Genomic DNA, 21,087 nt, shown 5'->3' with positions numbered 1-21,087 from the left:
CAAACAAACAAACAATAAATAAATAAATAAATATGCATAAGTACACCCACTGCCATTCAAAAGTTTGGGATCAGTAAGACTTTTAATGTTTTTAAATAAGTTTCTTTTGCTCTTGCTCATCAAGGCTGTATTTATTTGATCAAAAATACATTAAAAAAACAGTAATATTGCAAAATATTATTGCAATTTAAAATTACAGTCTATTATACAGTCTATCTAGTCTTAATATACGCTAAAACAGAATTTATTGCCGTGATTAAAGCTGAATTTTCAGCATCATTAATTATTTTAATATGCTGATTTACTAATAATGTTGGAAACAGTTGGTCATCTTTTTTTTTTTTTTTTTTTTTTTTTTGGGAACCTGCAATACTTTTTTCCATAAATTTTTGATGAATAAAAAGTTAAAAAGAACCACATTTATTCCAATTAAAAATATTTTATAATGATTTACACTATGTCTTTTTATAAATTAATATTTTTATTCGCCAAGGATGTGCTTAATTGCTAAAAAAAGTGATAGTGAAGACTTATATTACTAGAAAAGATCATACGTTCAAAAAATTCAAATAATTTTCAAACGTCGCAACACACTAATAAATCCGCATTTGTGTAAAAACACTCAACTATGTGATATTCAGAAGTAGCTATTACTTCATTTGTACCCAACAACTCATAACCACATAACTTGACAATATTACAACTGTAGAAAAGACATTCAATATCATCTTTGACAACCTACAAAAATATAACAATCTGAACTGAGTTTGATCAGTAGTTAGTTGCATTATATTGTGGATTTTGTTGCAACTCACCAGACGTGTGAGTGAATGTGTGTCAGCAGTTTCACATAAAATCAATCTGTGATTCAGAGAAACACATACATCCTATTCTCCTGGAAAAGCCCGCAGACGTGCGGATATCGAGTGAATCTCCCACGATCCTCCGCAGAGAAACGTGCTCTGAAATCGGCGGTAAATCATCTCGCCGTTGAACGATTATTAATATCGGAAGATAAAGGGCTGGGCTAAATAATAAATAAGCGACGTGAGGGTGGAGACGTGAGCCGATGAAGCGTTTCATTAGAGTTACGGATGTTTATGACTTTCAATCGTCGTCTGGCCTCATTTGCATGAGTAAAGCTGCTCTTCAGATGTAATCAGACGGACGGATAATGGAATTCATTAGCAGCACAACTATTACTTATCCTTCAGGATGAGCACAGTGTGTTCGCTCCAAGTTCATTTGCAGTTTGTTGCTTGTCATTTGAAAACAAAGAGATGAAATAGCGGATGATATCAGACCATCAAATGCCGTAACACACACACACACACAGCACATCATAGTTGATACATTTCAAGTGTCTACATGAACAAAATGTTCTTTAAAAACGCCTTCTGTCATCCAATTGATACTTTATCAAGTAAAAGCTCTTTTAGTGTAACTGTACAAACATCCACCTTTAGCTGGTGTTTCACGTGTCTTTTTGCTGTCAAATCCTGACTGATTTTTATCAAGTAAATGTCAGAATAACTAGTAATAATATTTCCAGATGAACTTGATTCTCCATGAATCACTTTTTAGAAAAATTCTGTGAGTCTCAAATCTGATCATCAGGATCTTTTGAGGAACGTTTGTTTCCAGAAGCTTCACATTCACTGTTCCTCAGTGGAGGAATGATCTTCACAAGCCTCCAAAACTTCTCACATCTTTTGAGGAACATTTATTTGTTCATCTCTCAATCATCATTGGATTGAATTGCAATAATGATTGGATCATTTCAATCTCATCTTACTAAGACTATATACTAAGATATTTACATCATTTTATATCAGTATCTGCTTTACTGTTATAAAGATCTCATTGATTTACATTACAAGAATCAGAATTTCATTATATAAAATCAGCATCTGCAATGAATAAAACTTAGCTGTTATTTTTTTCCATATTCCATATCAGACTATACTTGAATTTCAAAACATCAGATTTTTGGGCCATTATGTCATGTGTCAGGCTTTCCAGGGTTAAATGATGACATTTGCTGTGTTTCACTGCTGTACTGTACCATTCTGATCCTGATGCTGGAGTGTTCCACTGTTGCCATGGTGACACTCTTCAGCCGAACACGGCGTCTGTTTGTGAGTGCCTGTTTGGCGCCAAGTGAAAAAACACAATCTGGCAACTCGCAGTGCAACTTCGGGAAACATTGTGGAGACGCTCCTTATCAGATATGTTAATGAGTTCAGACTGATTTGAATATTCATTTACATTTTGTTTTGAATTCTTAACTTTAATTAGTTGTCTAAAGTCCTGTAATCCACATGCCTGTGTGTGTACCTGGTATTTATCACGTTATGGGGACTAAATGTCCCCACAAGGATAGTAATACCAGTAAATTTTGACCTTGTGGGGACATTTTTTAGGTCCCCATGAGGAAACAGGCTTCTAAAACATGCAGAATCAGTTTTTTTGAGTAAGTAAAAGTGTGCACAGTCTCCTGTGAGAGCTAGGTTTAGGTGTAGGGCAACAGAAAATACAGTTTGTACAGTATAAAAACCATTACGCCTATGGAATAACAGTCCTACCACTGAATCAACTTTATAAGAAAAATGAGTCTCCAGATTTACACACAAAGATCAAGTTCAAACAATCAAAAGCTCAGTGACTCAATCCAAACTGTTCAAATTATCAGTATTCCAATTCTAACAGTTCAAATCGTCAATGATTCAATCCAACAGTTCAAGCGCACAATGATTCAATCCAAATAGTTCAAAGACTCAGTGATTCAATCCAAACAGTTCAATTCAACAGTTCAAACGCACAATGATTCAGTCCAAACAGTTCAAACACTCAATGATTCAATCCAAATAGTTCAAACACTCAGTGATTCAATCCAAACAGTTCAATTCTACAGTTCAAATGCTCAATGATTCAATCCAAACAGTTCAAACACACAATGATTCAATCCAACAGTTCAAATGCTCAGTGATTCAATCCAAACAGTTCAGTCAAAACAGTTCAAATGCTCAATGATTCAATCCAAACAGTTCAAATGCTCAATGAGTCAATCCAAACAGGTCAATCCAAACAGTTCAATCCAACAGTTCAAACGCTCAATGATATAATCTGAACAGTAAAATGCTCAGTGATTGAATCCAAAGTTGAAACACTCAATTATTAAAACCAAACAGTTTAAACTATCATTATTTCAATTCTAACAATTCAAACATTCAATAATTCAATCCAAATGGTTCAAACGCCACATAATTCAATTCAATCACTTACTGATTCAATCCAAACAGTTCAAACATTTCAATTCCAACAGTTTAAATGCTCACTGATTCAATCTAAATAGTTCAAACATGCACTGACTCATCACTGTTCAAGGATTCAGTGATTCAGCTTTCTGTCAGTTCAATTCATCATTTAGGAATGTAATAAGCAGCTACTCAAAAGAAAAAATAAACAGCAAAATACTTGTTCATCCCGTCACGTCTCTCATGAAGCTTCAGCCGTCGTTGTGAATCTGGAAGTTCAGTGCCATCTCTCATTTTAACCTATAAAATGATTAAAAAAAAAAAAAAAAAACACTTTTAAAAATCAAGCAACTTTACGGTTGACAACTGGCCTGGAGACCAGCTAAAACCTGCTAAAACCAGCAAACCAGCTTAGGATGGTTTAACGGCTTTTTTTTTTTCAGCTGCACCCGTATAAAAGTGCCTTTTTTTGCATATTATTCCAGTTATAACGTCACATCTGTTGAGCCTCAGTGTGTGCGTGTGTTTATACAGTAAATATATTTTAATATTTGATACAATACAGCTGAGAGAGAGACACACACAGACTGCACTCTCTTTCCTGCTGTCTCTCTCTCTATCATCTTGACAACCGTTGCCGCCAGTGAAGCAGAGTTGCCGTGGAAACAGTTGCCCGTGTGGTGAATCTCTGTTGCTAGCGTGCAGCAGGAGGCCTGTGACGGGTTGCCACGGCGATTTAGGCCGTTTTGCAGTATGTGAGGTGTGATTTAAGACTGTCTTTCCGCACAGAGAGATTCGTTATAATTAAACATTGTAGTGATGAAGAGCTCATGATCAGCATCAGACATTAACATCCAAGCAAACACACTCTTACACGCACAATTTTTGCACCACACATTATAATATAAAATAATATTTACAATTTATATTTAATAAATGTTATGCTTTTTTTGTTTTTACTATATACTTTTTCATATAATTTATTGCTTTAATTATTTAGTTATATTTATGTATTCGTTTATTTAATATTTATTTAAATATGGAAAATGCTGTTTATTAAAAACATTGTCATGTCCAAAGACAAAAACATTGTTCCAAGCAGCACAAGATGACATTTAGCTTTAGTTAAAACAGCAGTTACTGTGTGACTGTGAGTGTGAAAATGTGAGTGAGTTTGAGCCCAAGGACATGTTGATAATAGATACAGACTATACATTCAGTTCATCAGGACTGCGGTGTCTAACAGGTGTATGTGTGTGTGTGTTTGCAGACGGACGCGGCGCTCATGTATGACGCGGTTCACGTGGTGGCGGTGGCCGTCCAGCAGTCGCCGCAGATCACCGTCAGCTCACTGCAGTGCAACCGACACAAACCCTGGCGCTTTGGAGGACGATTCATCAGCCTCATTAAAGAGGTACGGGCACATACAGTTATTATTAATTAAAACATACATGACTATTTTATGGTTAAAATAAAATAAACCTGCATTTTTCAGAGAGAAACAAAAGAGAAATCACATAGGCCTATAACGTTACATTCAAAAATAGACCTGATGCTGATGCAAAATGTTTACAAACACTATAAACATAGTTTAGCCTAGCATATGTTTCAATTTAACAGTATTCAGAAAAGAACAAGAATGAAAAACATAAGAAGCTAGGCAATATAAACGACAAGCCAAAGTTAATTCATTTAGGTGTTTCATTAAGTGAAACTGAAACTAACGTTGGGTCTCTCATACGACACAAATCCAAATGTTTCCATATTCGAGATGTATTTGAATGCCAAAATATTATTTATTATGTAAACCACGGTTTTGTACTTCACTTGCGTTCCAATATCCACATAAAAAAACAAATTGTTTGGCATAATATCACAGCAGAATGTTGATAATGATTAAGCAGTGTGATTTTTCTGTATGTTTTGCTGCCTGTATTTTATTATGATGATGGAAAGGCTGCATTGTCAAGTTTGAAATCCCTAACTGTGTGTGACTCATAGTCATACAGATAATCGAAACTGTAAACATTCACAATAAAAACAAATCTTTGTGCTTTTGTAAAATAAAGAAAAACAGGATGCTGCTTTCAGCTGTCTTCATTTCACGCAGCACGAAAATGAACCAAAGCTCTGCATACTAGCTACTTGTTGCACAGTTTTTTCTTTCATTTTGTTAATTAGGTAAAAATATTTATTGTATAGACCTATTCATTCATGATAAATAGCCTAGTTTTATTACGTTTTTCTCCGTTTGCAGAAGCGCTGCAGGTACGTGATGTGATGTGTCAAATTCATCCCTGGAAAACAAATTATGGTATTTTTAACGGGTCACAGACACTTATCCTTTCTAATTTAATTAAAAATTCTAATTTAAAATAATTTTGTTGTTTAACGGTTAACAAGCGGTTAAAGGGAACACTCCACTTTTTTTGAAAATAGCCTCGTTGTCCAACTCCCCTAGAGTTAAACAGTTGAGTTTTACTGTTTTCAAATCCATTCACCGATCTCCGGGTCTGGCGGTAGCACTTTTAGCATAGCTTAGCATAGATCATTGAATCTGATTAGACCGTTAGCATGTCGCTCAAAAATGACGATATATAATGACGATATTTTTCCTATTTAAAACTTGACTCTTCTGTAGATACATTGTGTACTAAGACTGACGGAAAATGAAAAGTTGCAATTTTGTAGGCCGATATGGCTAGGAACTATACTCTCATTCCGGCGTAATAATCAAGGAACTTTGCAGCCGTACAGTGCAGCAGGCGCAATAATATCAGAATCAGTGCACGGAACGAGGTTCAGAACTTTCACTATTAGATTCAAATTAATCACTTCTTCCCTCAAAACTCAATAGTCTGTTCAGTGTAAATCAAGAGCTCAAGTTTCAATGAGTTGATTCAGTTACCCTGAATACATGAATCAAATGATTCAGTTCAAAGAACGGTTGATTCTTTTAGAATAGTTTGAGTTCAAAGTTTAGGTCTCTGACTGAGAATTCAGAGGAAAACAGAAAAATTAACATCTCAATGAGTTCATCTTACCAAATAAGCCAGGTTTATTTCAGTTAGTCTGACTTATTTTAAGCCAAATCAAGTGACAATAAGTCAGACCAGCTGAAATAATTCTGTTTTATTTGGTAAACTTGTTTTATGAAACAGCCCCTAGGTCCTGTCTGTCCAAAAGCACAAGAAGAAAGGAAACAAAAGAATCCTCCTACCGGTTTAATGACACAGTTCATCCGTGGGTGAAACTTCATCTCATGAGTGAATCAGGAAACTTCTCACAGATGAAGAAAAACCCCAGCCTTGCAGAAATACAAGACAGAACAATAATTAGTCTTTATTTCAAACACTCTCCTCAACAAATCACACAAATAACACATTAACTCAGCACTTTAACACTTACTGAACACACTGGCGCTAAACACAACAGTCAATGACGCTTCGTTAGCTCGTCAACACTTTCACAGTCCGTTAGCTTTAGCCCGCGCGCTAGCAACTTCAGGCCTATGTAAACACACCTCGCATCATAAGTTTGCGGCACTTTTCTCGCTTAAAATCACAATCACGTTAATGTTTGAAATGTAACTCACCAAAGCAGGATACTGATATGTATATTCACACGAGAAAGTTGTTTTGGGGCGCTCCGGTGCTCTGTGAATCTGCATCGGCCTTTAACTTACCTCACGAGTCCCCGCTTCATCCGCTTCTCACTCCGGCGACAGCATCAGCTCAGAAACCAGTTCTTTCTGTTGTATTTCACTGCTTTTCTCTCTAAGTTGATTATTTAAGCCGAAGGGTTTGTGAAAATCGCCTCATCTCTCGGAAGGGAGAGGCTTTCTCGCACGCACTCAGAAAGCAGCGCGTGGGCGGGACTTAATCTGGTTTGCTGCTGCTATTGGCTCCTAAAAGAGTCCATCAAATAATTAACGATTCGATAACTTCTTTTATTTTTGTTAACACTTATCTTCTTTTTTCTTGCCATTTCTTATCCTTTAACCTCTTCACTGCTAGTCTGGTTTGCACTATTGTTTTGTTTAATTTTCTTAGATTATAATATACATAACTGTTGAACATGAGTGTGTATTTGCACTGAATTTATTACATTTGGTACCAAAATATATCAGTCAAAATTAAAGAGTACAAAATAATTTTTGAAGTTACAAAAGTAAAAAAAACTATTAGAGTATGTTTTACTCTAGTGGAGAGTGTTTCAATCCTTCACGCGTCCTCAGTAGACAGTCTCAGCTGTTGTTCTGCAGGTGTGTTTGTTTGGATGTGTTTGGATGGGTAGGGTCCTCCGTGTGTCTCGCGTCAGATGTTTGCTCTCATCACGGGTAATTTGTGAAAATGACACGTTGTACCTGCAGAAACGTTGTTTCAGTCTCCTGTCTCTCCTCTCTGTCTGTGCTTTGAAGTCAAACTTCAGAAACACGAGAACAATGAGCTTCTCTCAGAGACAGAGACACGCTTCACTCGTTCTGACGGCAAAAAAACACTGTAACATGAGACACTGAGACAGATTGTGTCAAATATAATACTGTCAAATCCTCTACTGTAAATGTGAGATTTCAGTTAAACTAGTTAACAGAATTCAATAAACAAAACTAAAATGATTCATACATCTCTAAAACTAGATCTAAAGTAAACGTAAATCATAATTTATTATGCCAAATTCAATTTTTAAATCATTGGAATTTTAAGCAAAACTTAAGGTATTTTTGTTAATTTAATATGTTTTAATTTATTACTTAGCTTTTAAACATTTTAATACCAATAATATTAATAATATAAGTATTCATATAGAAAATTATTAATTAGTAATAAATCAATTTTTTGGAGAAATGTCAGATATTTTCTGGGTTTGTCCTTTCACAAGATAGTGAAAATGATTCCTAAACAAATTTTCATCATTTATTTTATGCACTTTAATTTATTAATTAGCTTTTAAATATTGTTATTTAATCATATTGTTTATTTAATATCAACATTAGTTCTTATTATTGTTTATTTAAATACATATTAAATATTATTAATTTATTTAGTATATTTTACAAATGCAGTTTTCTTTCCTGTGTTGTCATATTTCATATATAAATATATATAAAAAAAGTAAATAAAATAAAACAGGCAGCCTGTTGTTTAGATAAAAGTTATTTAAATGCATATTTGCTAAAGGTTTATTTGATCACGTTTTAGGAGAATGCTAGAATAGAAAAGGTCTCACAACTACAGAATAAAAGTCACAGGAACTCTCTGATGTATTTGCAGAATTACATTTACTGGTGTTTGCAGTTCATATTTTCACTGAATCATTTCAAATGAGTTATTTCTGTCTGATCATCAGTAACACTGTGGAGAATAAAAAGGAATCGCGTGTCAGTGTCACGTGTGTGAACGTGTGGTGTGTTTGTGTCTGCAGGCATCATGGGACGGACTGACGGGTCGAATCCTCTTCAACAAAACCAACGGCTTGAGGACAGACTTTGACCTGGACGTGATCAGTCTCAAAGAGAATGGACTTGAAAAGGTGTGTGTTTGTGTGATTCAGGCATGATTGTGAGTGTGTGTGTGTATTCATGCATCATATGTGTGTTTTCTGCACAGATCGGGACGTGGGATCCTCCCCGTGGACTCAACATGAGTGAGAATCACAAGAGTAAAATCACCAACATCACAGACTCACTGTCCAACAAATCACTGCGCGTCTCCACCATACTGGTAAACACACACACACACACACAGTAACATGTCTTAGGTAACAGAGAGACTGCACTTTTAGAGTATAAAAAAAATAACTCACTCACTAAAAAATATATTATTTTAGACATTTTGGATGAATTTTTTAAATTAATTTTAGTTTAATTTTTAGCAATTTTTTCTTAGGTGTTTTTGTCATTTTAATTTGTATTACTATTTTTGATCTTAAGAATAATTCACCCAAAAATGACTTAATTTTAGTGAACTTAATTTATTAATTCTATTTTAAATTACATTTTTATTTAGTAATTTTAGTGCTTTTTTAAAAAGTATTTTAAAGAAAATAATAAATTACCCCAAAATTTAAATTATGTCATTACAAACTTTTGTAGATTAATTAATATTTACTTCAATTTCAACTTCTGCAGATCTACTGACTAATATAAAACAATGACATATGAAATGGTCAGTTTTGCAACATTTGAGATCTTTTCTCTGTCTCGGTCTGTCTCAGGAGGAGCCGTACGTTATGTTTAAGAAGTCTGATAAACCGCTGTATGGGAACGACCGGTTCGAGGGATTCTGCGTGGATCTGCTGCGGGAGCTTTCGGGAATCCTGGGCTTCCGTTACGAGATCCGGTTAGTGGAGGACGGCAAATACGGGGCGTTTGAGGAGAGCACGGGCCAGTGGAACGGCATGGTGCGCGAACTCATGGACCATGTGAGTACTGTGACACTTTACTGCATTTAATTTATATTTTATATTAGCTTTTATTTTTATATTTTCAGTCTTCATTTTATCTTTTGTTTAATTTATTTAAATTTGTATTTATTTCCAGTTTGTAATTTCAGTGTTTCAATTTATTTTTTACCTGCCATTTTTAAATTTCAGTCATTTTTTATCTATTAGCTTTAATTTTAGTTTATTATAACAACCCAGATTTTAATAATTTTTTAATGTACTGTTATATTTTCAAAAATATGTTGAATTAGCTTTTATTTTATATTTTTTGTTTTTTACTTTAACTCTAATTTAATCTTAATCTTTTTTTGTTGTTATTGTTTATTTATTTTTATTTTTAGTTCAGTTTTAGTTATTTCTTTATTTGAATATGTATGTAATTTAGCAAAAGATGTAACATTTTCTGTTTTTCACCCATCTTAGTCTTATAAGCACGAATTGCTTTTTTTTTTGGATGTGTGTTTGATTTTAATACATTTTCATTTCAAGTTCATCTATTTCAGCTTAACTTCAATTAAAAATGAATTTGATGGTTTTAGTTCACGATAATAACCCACGGGAGCGTTTGCCGTGTTTGGCTGGAAACATGGTGGCGTGAGCAAATCTGGTGTCACTCCTCTGAACTGCACTGGTCTGATAGAAACGCTGAAGTGGTTTTGTCTGGATTCTGGAGATTCGGTAACGGCCGCGAGTCTCCGGAGGTCTTATTAACGAACGCTGTATCTGAGCTTGTTCGTGTGTAAGAACTCGACCCGACGCGCGCGACATGAATTAATGATCAGATTCTTAGGGGCGCGCGACACGAATCGTCTACATTCGGATTGATCTCACGCGCCGCTGCTAAACTCACTGCTCTTTACCCTCATGATCCACATCTCAAACCTGCTGCTGAAACACAGAAATATATTCAAGTAAGCTGAACAATTCTACATAATGTCAGAACATTTTAACTAACTTGTTTAGTTTACAGTCAAGAGGAGTGTCACAAATGATTCAGAGTTAACTGATTCAGTCGAATCTTTTCGTTCGTTATACAGCTCTTCTAGAGCTGTCCATTTAACACATTAACTTGGTGTGATTATTTATGGGGAAAAAAAAGTGTTAAAATTATTAATGCATGAAATAGCCTTTTAAATGAATCGAGTCAATGATTCAGTGAGTCATTCAGAAAGACAGCCACTTGTTTAGTTTCTGAATGAATCTGTGGTTTTGAGAGAATCGAGTGAGTGAACGATAAAGTGACTCACTCATAAAGACCATCAGTTGCTTCTTTTGAATGAATCTGCTGTTTAAACAAAACAGTTGAATGGATGATTCAGTGACTCACTCATTAAGCCGGTGATTCACCGCCATCTACTGGTGCTTTTACTTTCATATTTAAAATATCATTTTATTTAAAAAATCGTTTTATAAGTCAGTGTTCATTTAAAAAATAAATACAAATGTATTATCATTTATGCATTGTTGAAACAAAATATTTTTTTCTAAAGCTACAAATGTCTATCATTAGTTTCTCATCTAACACTATACAGACTTTAAATGATCTTTTGTGGGGTAACTTCTCAGCCCAAATTGATGTGTGAATACAGATTAATTAATCAGCACATTATGTAATTAATTAGGTTAGACATTTTATTAATGGCTTGACAGCCCTAATGTGAATCAACATGTCAACGTTCCAAATAACTTGTTCAGTTTAAAATCTAGAGGAGTGTCACAAATGATTCAGTTGACAAACTGATTCATTTGAATCTTTTGCTCAGTTATGCAGCATGACCTGACGGATCTTTCTGTGCTGATCGGTCTGTTGTGTTGGTGCTTGACAGAAAGCAGACCTGGCCGTGGCGCCGCTGACCATCACGTACGTGCGAGAGAAGGTGATTGACTTCTCCAAACCCTTCATGACCCTGGGCATCAGCATCCTGTACCGCAAACCCAACGGCACCAACCCCGGCGTCTTCTCCTTCCTCAACCCTCTGTCCCCTGATATCTGGATGTATATTCTGCTGGCTTGCTTGGGTGTCAGTTGTGTGCTGTTTGTCATAGCCAGGTAACATGTGACCCTCGCGCTTGTGTTCGACCACACGTCCGTCTCTTCATCCTCACTCATCCTCGCTCTCAGGAAACGGGGCCATTTGTGCCTGAAAATCTCTGCAATTTATTAATAAAAAAAATAAAATAAAAAAAAAGTAACAACCCATAACATTTCCCTAACCATATTATAAAATAAATACACATATTATTGCGCTAAATATTTTTGTATTTAGTTGTGAGAAAATAAAAATAATAATAATGTAAATGACAATAATGTAAAATATAAATATAATTGCACCACACCACCTTGTTTACATTTATGCGTTTATCAGATGCTTTTATCCAAAGCAATTTATAATAGTAGTGTGTGTGTAAAAAAACAAGAAACAACCACCGTGTCTTTAAAAATGATGATAATAAATGATGATATATTTTTGTATTTAGTAGCAAAAAAATTGTAAAATATAAATATAATTGCCACACACCTCGTTATTTACAGTCAATATTGTTATATTTGGAAAAATTAATATTTATAAAATATAAATACAATTGCACCATACCTCATTATTTAGAATCAATAGTTTTACATTTAGTGGCAAAAAATTATATATTAATAAAATATGAATAAAACGGCACCATACCTCATTATTTACAGTCAATATTTTTATATTTGGTAGCAAGAAAATTAAATGTATATAAAATTTAAATATAATTGCACTACTTCACATTATCTACAGTCAGTTTTTTTATTTAGTGGCAAGAAAAAAATCTGTGATTATCACTTTTTCCTTCCAAAGTGTAAGTTAAGCTTGAAACATTGAGCTTGAGTGAAAATATAATAAAATACAAATTAAAAATGTACAAGAAACTTCAGTTTGCACCATGTTGTCAAAAAGCCTCAAAAATGATTTTAGAAAAATGTCACAGTATTTTAAAGGCCAGGACGAAGACAAAAACATGATATTTATTTCCAATAAAAGCAAAAACGTACTGTGCATTAAAATGCAGTGATGTTTGACAACATGCAATAGGCTAATATTGTAAGGAAAGTGATAAAATGTTTAATTTTTGCAATTAAAAGCGAGTAACTGACGTGATTAGGTCGAGTTTGCTGTTAATTCTCCAGAACGGAGAGCCGAATGGCAGCGTTTCCTGATCGTGTGTCTCTGTGGTCTGATGGTGATGTTCTGTTAAAGCCCTCTGGATATTCCATAATTACTTTCTCAGTGACTTTCCCCTTCATCCTCTCTAATATCTGTCTCACTGTAATATCTCTCTGTCCTGCTTTAATATCTCTCTCAGCGTTTATGGCCACGTCTCACAGGAGTCTCCAGACTCAGCTTATTAATTGGAAATCCTCTGAAAATTTTCAGAGGAAATCAATCAGGCTCTGTTTACGGAGCAGGAATCGCTGCGAATCGGACAAACGAGTGCTGATGTAAAGCGTTTGTTAAAGCTCAGCGTCGACGTTTAATGTTACCGGCGACATGATACCAAATAAAAGCCACGACTGTCACCTAAGTTAGATTGGAATATGCACAGTGAGTGTGAGGTATTCTGGGTAAGTGTTGTGGTTCTGGAATGATATCGGCGTAATCACGTGATGTTGAACTAACGCTCGCCGGGTTTCCGCTCACGGTGTGTTATTCTGCTCTATAATTGGAATATTGACTTTTCAGCTGCTGTATTGATTAGAAAAGCCCCAATTTACCTCTAAACACACAGAAGAGTTTTTACGAGTCCCAGAACGCTCATAGAGATGTTCCTCAAGCTTTACACAAACACACACATGCAATCGGTTTTATTTAGCATCAACAATCAGTCACACACTTGATTAGCCACACAGGAATAATGCACATATGTCATATTCATTTAATGGCATTGGTGCCTACATGAAGAACCTTTAACATCTATTGAACTTTTTCTTTCACAAAAGGTTCTTTATAGTAGAAAACTATTTTTAACAAATATATATATATATATATATATTGCACCACACCACATTTTTAACAGTCAACAATTTTATATTTGGTGGCAAGAAAACATTATGTGTGCAGGAGGCATTCAGACCGAAGCTGAATACTTTTATCCACCTGTACTGCTGTTCACATTCAGTACAAACACACACACGCACACACACACACACACACAGAGGCTGTTTTATTATTCTGAACATGAGCTCTTGTGTGATGATAGTTCTGCTGTGACCTTACCTGCCAGATACAGTCTGGGAACTGGAATTACACACACAAAGACACACACACAAAAACCAGGTTTCAGATCAGATGCATGATTTGTTCGACTAAAAACAGCATCAGTGGATCAGAAAATACGGAGTTATTGTGTATCTGTGGCCGAGTTAATCGGAGAACAATGTCAATTTGTCTGTTTATCAGCTAATGTAGCCAGAATTCAAGCAGAATGCATTAATACTTGACTCTGGATATAAATGACCTACTGAGATGAAAAAGTGCCACAAATACTGCACAGTCAATCTTCTGTGTTTAAGGCAAGACACTACAGGTGAACACGGTCAAAATATGTAACTAACAAATGCCACTGCTTACCCAGTTGATTAATCACAGTACTTTAAAATAATTCTTTTATATTACAAAGTTATATTTGAACATGCAAATGAGACATTAATATAATATGTACTAATTTGCATACATTTCCAAAGCTTAAACTGAACATTGGATGAAGCCAGTTTCATTCAATTCGTGTTGGATTTTGTTGGAGTATTAGGGTTACAGGTTTTCCAGAGAGGATTTTTTATTCCTCTTTTTATAACACTGCCAACTGACAGAAAAGAAACCCGTTTTCACCATGTTTTTGGGAATAAATTGTTGTATAAATCAGTGTAAATGACATATGAACAAACCCCACAGAAAAAAACTCCAGAATATAGAGGTGAATAAAACTGTAAGTTTTGCCTGCAGTGTCTTAAGGTTTGGTCTCAGTGTTGATCAGTGTGTTTATGTGAGAGATATTGTGTGAGTGTGTGTGTGTGTGTGTGTGGGCTGTGGCAGTAAATGCGTCAGTCTGTGCTCTCGTTGTGCGCTCAGGTTCAGTCCCTACGAGTGGTACAACCCTCACCCCTGTAACCCTGACTCAGACGTGGTGGAGAATAACTTCACGCTGCTCAACAGCTTCTGGTTTGGTGTCGGTGCTCTCATGCGGCAAGGTGAGTCTGTCAGCGCCTCAGCGCCTCCTGCTGGAGCACAGCTGCTACTGATCACACTTACAGCAATGCAATAACTGCAAGAGACATGAGAAGCCAAATTATTGATAAATGATCATTTAGGCCAGGGGTTCATGAGTTGATGAAATGATAATAATTATTTAAATCAAATGTAACATTAAAATAAATAAGTGCATACTAATTGAAATGTATGCTATGGTATAGTAAATGATGCAAACTGCATCTCTGCTTATGCTGTGAGTTTCACATATAATTCACATATTGCATAATATCCAACATCTGCCTGGACAGAATTATACAGCATTTCAGCAATATTCTGCCAAAATAAAAGATTAAATTCGAGACGTTAAAAGCTTGAAGTTTTGAAAATGTGAAAGTGAGGAAATTAAGACCTAAATATTAGTATTATAAGTTTTAGTGCAAAATAAAAAATGTATTATAATTTCCCATATTCATTAAAAAAATATATTATTATTATTATAAAAAAAATTCTTACAATTATTTAAAAATCATTTTAAAAATCATTGTGTTCCTAAAAACACTGGTGTGACAGTATTACAACTAAAAAGAGGTTTGAGTCCACTTTAAAGTTTGACTGTTTATCATATCAAATTGAAATATTTGACAAAATAATTGCAATATATATTTTTTGTCCAAGTAAGGCCTTTCAGTGTTATATATATATATATATATATATATATATATATATATATCACACACAAACTTAAAAAATAATATCAAATCAAAACGATGTTTCATGTGTTTACCAGCCTTTCACATTAATCAATGTCAGAGAAGCATGAACTTCCATCTCTGGACTGCTCTTGTTGTTATTTTATATTATGTGAAAGCAAAGATGAAACAAAAAAGCAATATTCTAACAAATGTACAAATTAGTAGTCATTTCTATTTAAAATGTTCTTCACAAATAAATAGAAATGTAATAAATAGAAATTAAATGATGAAAAAGTGTCACTTAACTTGGTCCAGAAGGTGTTCAGCTGATTCAGGGCATTTATTTCTTCTCTCATCCGTGCTCAGGGTCGGAGCTGATGCCGAAAGCTCTGTCCACCAGGATCGTGGGAGGAATCTGGTGGTTCTTCACCCTCATCATCATCTCGTCCTACACCGCGAACCTGGCCGCCTTCCTGACGGTGGAGCGCATGGAGTCGCCCATCGACTCGGCCGACGATCTGGCCAAACAAACCAAGATCCTGTACGGCGTGGTGGAGGACGGCGCCACCATGACCTTCTTTAAGGTACTGCAGGTCCATGAACATGTGCTCTCAATTCTCAATTCTGCAGTGCTTCTTACTACAAATCAGCTTTAATGTTGTAAAATTCCTTTTTGAAGGAGAAGTCCACTTCCAGAACAAAAATTCACAGATAATGTACTCACCCCCTTGTCATCCAAGATGTTCATGTCTTTCTTTCTTCAGTCGTGAAGAAATTATGTTTTTTATTACATTTCAGCATGTTTCTCCATATAATGGACTGATATGGTGCCCCGATTTTGAACTTCCAAAATGCAGTTGTAAACAATCCCAGCTGAGGAAGAAGAGTCTTATCTAGTGAAACGATTGGTTATTTTCATAAAAATAATACAATTTCTATACTTTTTAATGTCAAACGCTCGTCTTGTCTTACTCTGTCTGGACTGTTTTTGTTCCGGTTCATGTCAGTTAGTGAATGTGCAAAAACTCCCATCTCATGTTCTCCCTCAACTTCAAAATCGTCCTGTATCACTGTTTTACCTTTTTTGTTGAGGGTGTTTGATCTTCTTTGTAAACACTGTGTCTGTTCTTCTGCAGCGATGTAGGATGATTTTGAAATGATTTTTGAAGTTGAGGGAGAAAATACGATGGAGTTTTTCGACAAACCCGAACTGTCTTGAGCCAGAATACACAGAGTTCAGGGAGAGAAACACAAGACGAGCGTCTGACATTAAAAAGTATAGAAATTGTATTTTTTAAAATGAAAATAACGGATAGTTTCGCTAGATAAGACCCTTCTTCCTCTGCTAGGATTGTTTACAGCCGCATTTGTGATCTTCTGAAGCTGCATTTAAACTGCATTTTGTACGTTCAAAATCGGGGCACCGTATCAGTCCATTATATGGAGAAAAATCCTGAAATGTTTTCTCAAAAAACAGTTTCTTTACGACTGAAGAAAGAAAGACAGGAGCATGAATGTTTGTTCTGGAAGTGGACTTCTCCTTTAAGCTGTAAATCAGCTTTCATCAATTCTGAAACTGATTCAGTTTCAGCTGTAAAGCAGCTTCCTTTTTGTTCTCACCTGATAGTATCGGTGCAGTCAAATGGATCTTTGTGAATATTAATACACCAAACCAGTGCTGGAATGGAAATCCTCTCTGTCTCCACTGCAGAAAACCAAGATCTCGACGTACGATAAGATGTGGGAGTTCATGAACAGTCGGCGTCAGTCGGTGATGGTGAAGAGCGTGGAGGAGGGCATCCATCGCGTGCTGACGTCCGACTACGCCTTCCTGATGGAGTCCACCGCCATCGAGTTCGTCACGCAGCGCAACTGCAACCTGACGCAGGTCGGCGGCCTGATCGACTCCAAGGCGTACGGCGTGGGGACGCCCATGGGTAAAACGCACCTCACTACTGTCACTACACAAACATGCGCACTCATTCCTGCACATCAGCATCATTATAAACCTGTCAGCATGGTGATGAGTGATGACTGTCAAACTACTTTCATTTCCCACGAGTCTCTTCTGAATCTGCGCACTTTATATAAACATTCGAATCTGAGAGCAGTTCTGCGGGGGAAGAGCGAATGAAAAGGGAGATATTTATCCATCTTTATCTGCACAAATCCTCTGTGTTTCTGCCTCCCATCTGTGTAATCCTGTTAAGCGCGCACACGCGCGTCAGACGCGTCGTTCAGAATAACGCTAACAGGCGTTCAATCGCGTCTCCGGTGACTGTTTGCGATTCTCGCGCGCCTTTGATCATTTGCGCTGTTCTGGGACGAGGCTTTACGAGTGACTCATTCTGCGGGATGCTGCAGATCCACCGGAGGACTAAACACATACTCCTGGAATAACATCAGTGCTTCATGTAATGATGTGTAGAGCGGAGACACTGAGTGTGAATGCAGACCGAAGATATTAAAGGATGTTCCGGATTCAGATTGAGCTAAGCTCCATCAGCGGCGTCTGCGGTGATTAGCACAGAATATCATTTATTTAGATATTTGCTTGCATTTATTTAGATATTTGATTATTTGCCTGCTTTTATTTCTATGCTTGCATTTATTTATTTAGTGGTTATAGAAAGGAACTGACAAATGAATTCACAGGATTATAGTTAAATAAAATTAAATTTAAAAAACAAACAAAAAAAACTTTTTATTTCAGCTAGTTGCCGTCATCTCCCTAAAATAACTAAAACTAATGCTAAATAACAATTAAAAAAAACTATACAGACATGAATTACTAAAAAATAAAATGCACAATAAAATGACTAAAATGGTAATTCAAATAAAAATGAAAAAATATATATATAAAAATGAAAAGCATTAAAATCTAAAAGCATGAAATAAAAATTCATAAATTCTATAAACATTAAACTATACAAAAAATTACAAAAGCACAAAAAATGACCAATTAATAGTAAGTTATAATTAATTATAACATTAGTTAATTAAGTTAAAACAAAAGGAAATATTAAAAAAACAAACAAACATTTAAAATAGCTTTAAAAAAATGGAAAAAGTTAAAATTCAAGTTCAAATGCATTTGTTTTTCTCTGCTTTTAACATGTAGTTTTATTTTGTTTTTGTCCCAAACTAGTTGTTGGTCATTTCTGTTTACCTGTTTTTTAATTATTGTACAACACTTTGGTTGGCCCATGGCCATTAGTAAATGTCCTTTAGAAATAAACGTACTTGAACTTGAAAAATTCAAAAAAAAAAAAAAAGCCTTGCTGTTTTCCCATTTGTATCCGTCCCGCGGTTCTCACGAGGCTCATCTCCCTCCCGCAGGCTCGCCGTATCGGGACAAGATCACCATCGCCATCCTGCAGCTGCAGGAGGAGGGGAAGCTGCACATGATGAAGGAGAAGTGGTGGAGGGGGAACGGCTGTCCGGAGGAGGAGAGCAAGGAGGCCAGCGCCCTCGGCGTGCAGAACATCGGCGGCATCTTCATCGTCCTCGCCGCCGGCCTGGTGCTGTCCGTGTTCGTGGCCGTCGGCGAGGTGCTGTACAAATCCAAACAGAACGCGCAGATCGAGAAGGTACTGCTCTTTCACATCAGACAGATACTACAGTATATTAGCTCTTAAAGTGACAGTAGCATAATAAACCTGAACTGAAACGAAATCAACACGTGTGTGTCGTTTGCTCTTCTGTGCGCAGCGTTCGTTCTGCAGCGCGATGGTGGAGGAGCTCAGGGTGTCTCTGAAATGCCAGCGGCGGCGGAAACAGAAAGCCCAGCCGCCCGCCATCGTCAAAACGGAGGAGGTGATTAACATGCATACCTTTAACGACAGGAGGCTCCCAGGCAAAGAGACCATGGCGTGACGCCGAGGCCGGGACGCCTCTCCTGTGACTCTCGTCCAAATGACGGACACGAAGATGTTTCCTGTGGAAATCCGGATTCGTGAGCGCTTCAGAACCACGTCCCTCACAGATGAGACGTCCGCCGATCACTTCTGTTCTCATTTCACGTTGCTTTTCTCTGTGAAAATAGGTCAGTGTTTCAAACACGTCAGTTTTTCTCATGTGCTGCCTTTATTGCTGCCTTCAAGAGCACCTGCTAAACAATACTCGTCATACGTGCGCACGGTTTACTTTTTCTCATTCATTTTCTCCACATTCACAAACCAAACCAGCCAGCAAACTCCAATTTGAAAATCTAACAATAGATTTAACATCTTTTGATGCTTCATTTTTTCATCCCATCACATCTTCTCAATAAAATATAAAAATAATTCCATTAATTAAGAAGTTCTGGGAACATCAGTTTTTGGCTCTAAAAACTAGACATGACCATTATAGAACGTCCTGTATTACTTTATCGAACAGAAAACTCCCTGCAATGTTCTGAGAACATGTGTTACACAAAATTGAATCAAAAACTCACCCCAAAAACAACAAAACACGAACCAGTATAAATCTTATGACTACATCTATGGAGAAGATATGTCCTAGCTAACAATTCTTGGTTTCTAGAACATTCTGAGAATGTTAGTTTTTGGTTATTAAAACTAAAATAAACATTAAAGAATGTTCTGTGTAAGCTTTTATTGGTTTTGTGATATTAAAATCTCCCTGCATTGTTCTGAGAACAAAATAGAAACGTAAAAGTATAAAAAAAACAAAACAAAGGGAGCCGGTATGAAACTAATGTTGACTTCTGTTGTCCCGGGTAACAACTTTTGGTTCCCAGAATTAAAAAGAACTAAAAAAAAAAAAAAAGAACTAAAAATAACTTTTAGAGAACAATCTTTTGAGGTTGTTCTTAGTTTTTAGTCACAAAAATCTGTTACACAAAACAGAATCACGTCTTTGCATCTAGAAACGTAAGACGCAGCACTCAAGAATGATTTTTAAAAAAAAGCGCAGCACTGAACCTCCTCTGTCATGTTGACGTCAAATTAAATTTGTCATGACAACTTGCTATTGTAAACAAAAGCTGGCAACGCTTGCCCCGCCTCCGGGATCTTCTGATTGGTCCACCGTTTTGGAACTGACATTGATGAGTGCTGCTGGGTGTAAAAGTTGAGATTCTTTTAACTTGACAATTGACAAGGCATCTTAAAAATGCGGCGCTTGTGTGTGAGACGCTGCAAAAGATGCAAGACATACACGTCCCTCTAGCACATTTACATTAACAAAATAATAATAATAAAAAAGTAGTACACTGGAATGGAAAAACGCATTCTGTGTGAACGGCCCGTAACGGAATGTTTCTAAAAAATCATAAAGTAACGTTAAAGAAATGTTCTTTGTTTGCTGGTCCTGGGATTTTATATGTATTGCCTATGTAAAAAATAATCACACTGACATTCCTTCTGTGGAAGCAAATATCATATGAACTTACTCACAGTCTGTCTTTCTACATTAGTGCTAAAAATAATTTCCTTGATAAAAAAAAAAAAAATGAGCTGAATTGGATTT

General features: G+C 36.0%; 1 protein-coding gene and 1 long non-coding RNA gene across 2 annotated transcripts in view; one reads left to right on the top strand and one right to left on the bottom strand.

Annotated features, from left to right (window-relative positions):
* Positions 1–20,815, top strand: part of LOC127164066 (glutamate receptor ionotropic, kainate 2) — a 45,283-nt gene extending 24,468 nt beyond the window's left edge. Inside the window, exons 7-16 of the mRNA XM_051107723.1 lie at positions 4,528–4,671; positions 8,682–8,789; positions 8,867–8,980; positions 9,474–9,680; positions 11,528–11,751; positions 14,801–14,919; positions 15,979–16,196; positions 17,324–17,549; positions 18,952–19,202; positions 19,324–20,815. Of these exons, the coding sequence (XP_050963680.1) occupies positions 4,528–4,671; positions 8,682–8,789; positions 8,867–8,980; positions 9,474–9,680; positions 11,528–11,751; positions 14,801–14,919; positions 15,979–16,196; positions 17,324–17,549; positions 18,952–19,202; positions 19,324–19,488 (1,776 nt within the window). The 3' untranslated portion in view covers positions 19,489–20,815. The remainder of the gene's footprint in view (positions 1–4,527; positions 4,672–8,681; positions 8,790–8,866; positions 8,981–9,473; positions 9,681–11,527; positions 11,752–14,800; positions 14,920–15,978; positions 16,197–17,323; positions 17,550–18,951; positions 19,203–19,323) is intronic.
* LOC127164074 (uncharacterized) lies at positions 2,908–7,119 on the bottom strand. The gene is made up of 4 exons (XR_007827588.1): positions 6,853–7,119; positions 6,666–6,766; positions 6,478–6,564; positions 2,908–3,557 (listed from the first exon to the last, which is right to left on the bottom strand). It is a non-coding gene; the product is annotated as an uncharacterized LOC127164074 (long non-coding RNA).
* Positions 20,816–21,087: the final 272 nt, after the last annotated feature.

Source organism: Labeo rohita, chromosome 4 (genome assembly GCF_022985175.1).
Source record: "Labeo rohita strain BAU-BD-2019 chromosome 4, IGBB_LRoh.1.0, whole genome shotgun sequence".
Classification (NCBI taxonomy): domain Eukaryota; kingdom Metazoa; phylum Chordata; class Actinopteri; order Cypriniformes; family Cyprinidae; genus Labeo; species Labeo rohita.
The sequence above is the reverse complement of the archived record's forward strand: the minus strand, read 5'-3'. Positions and strand labels throughout refer to the sequence as shown.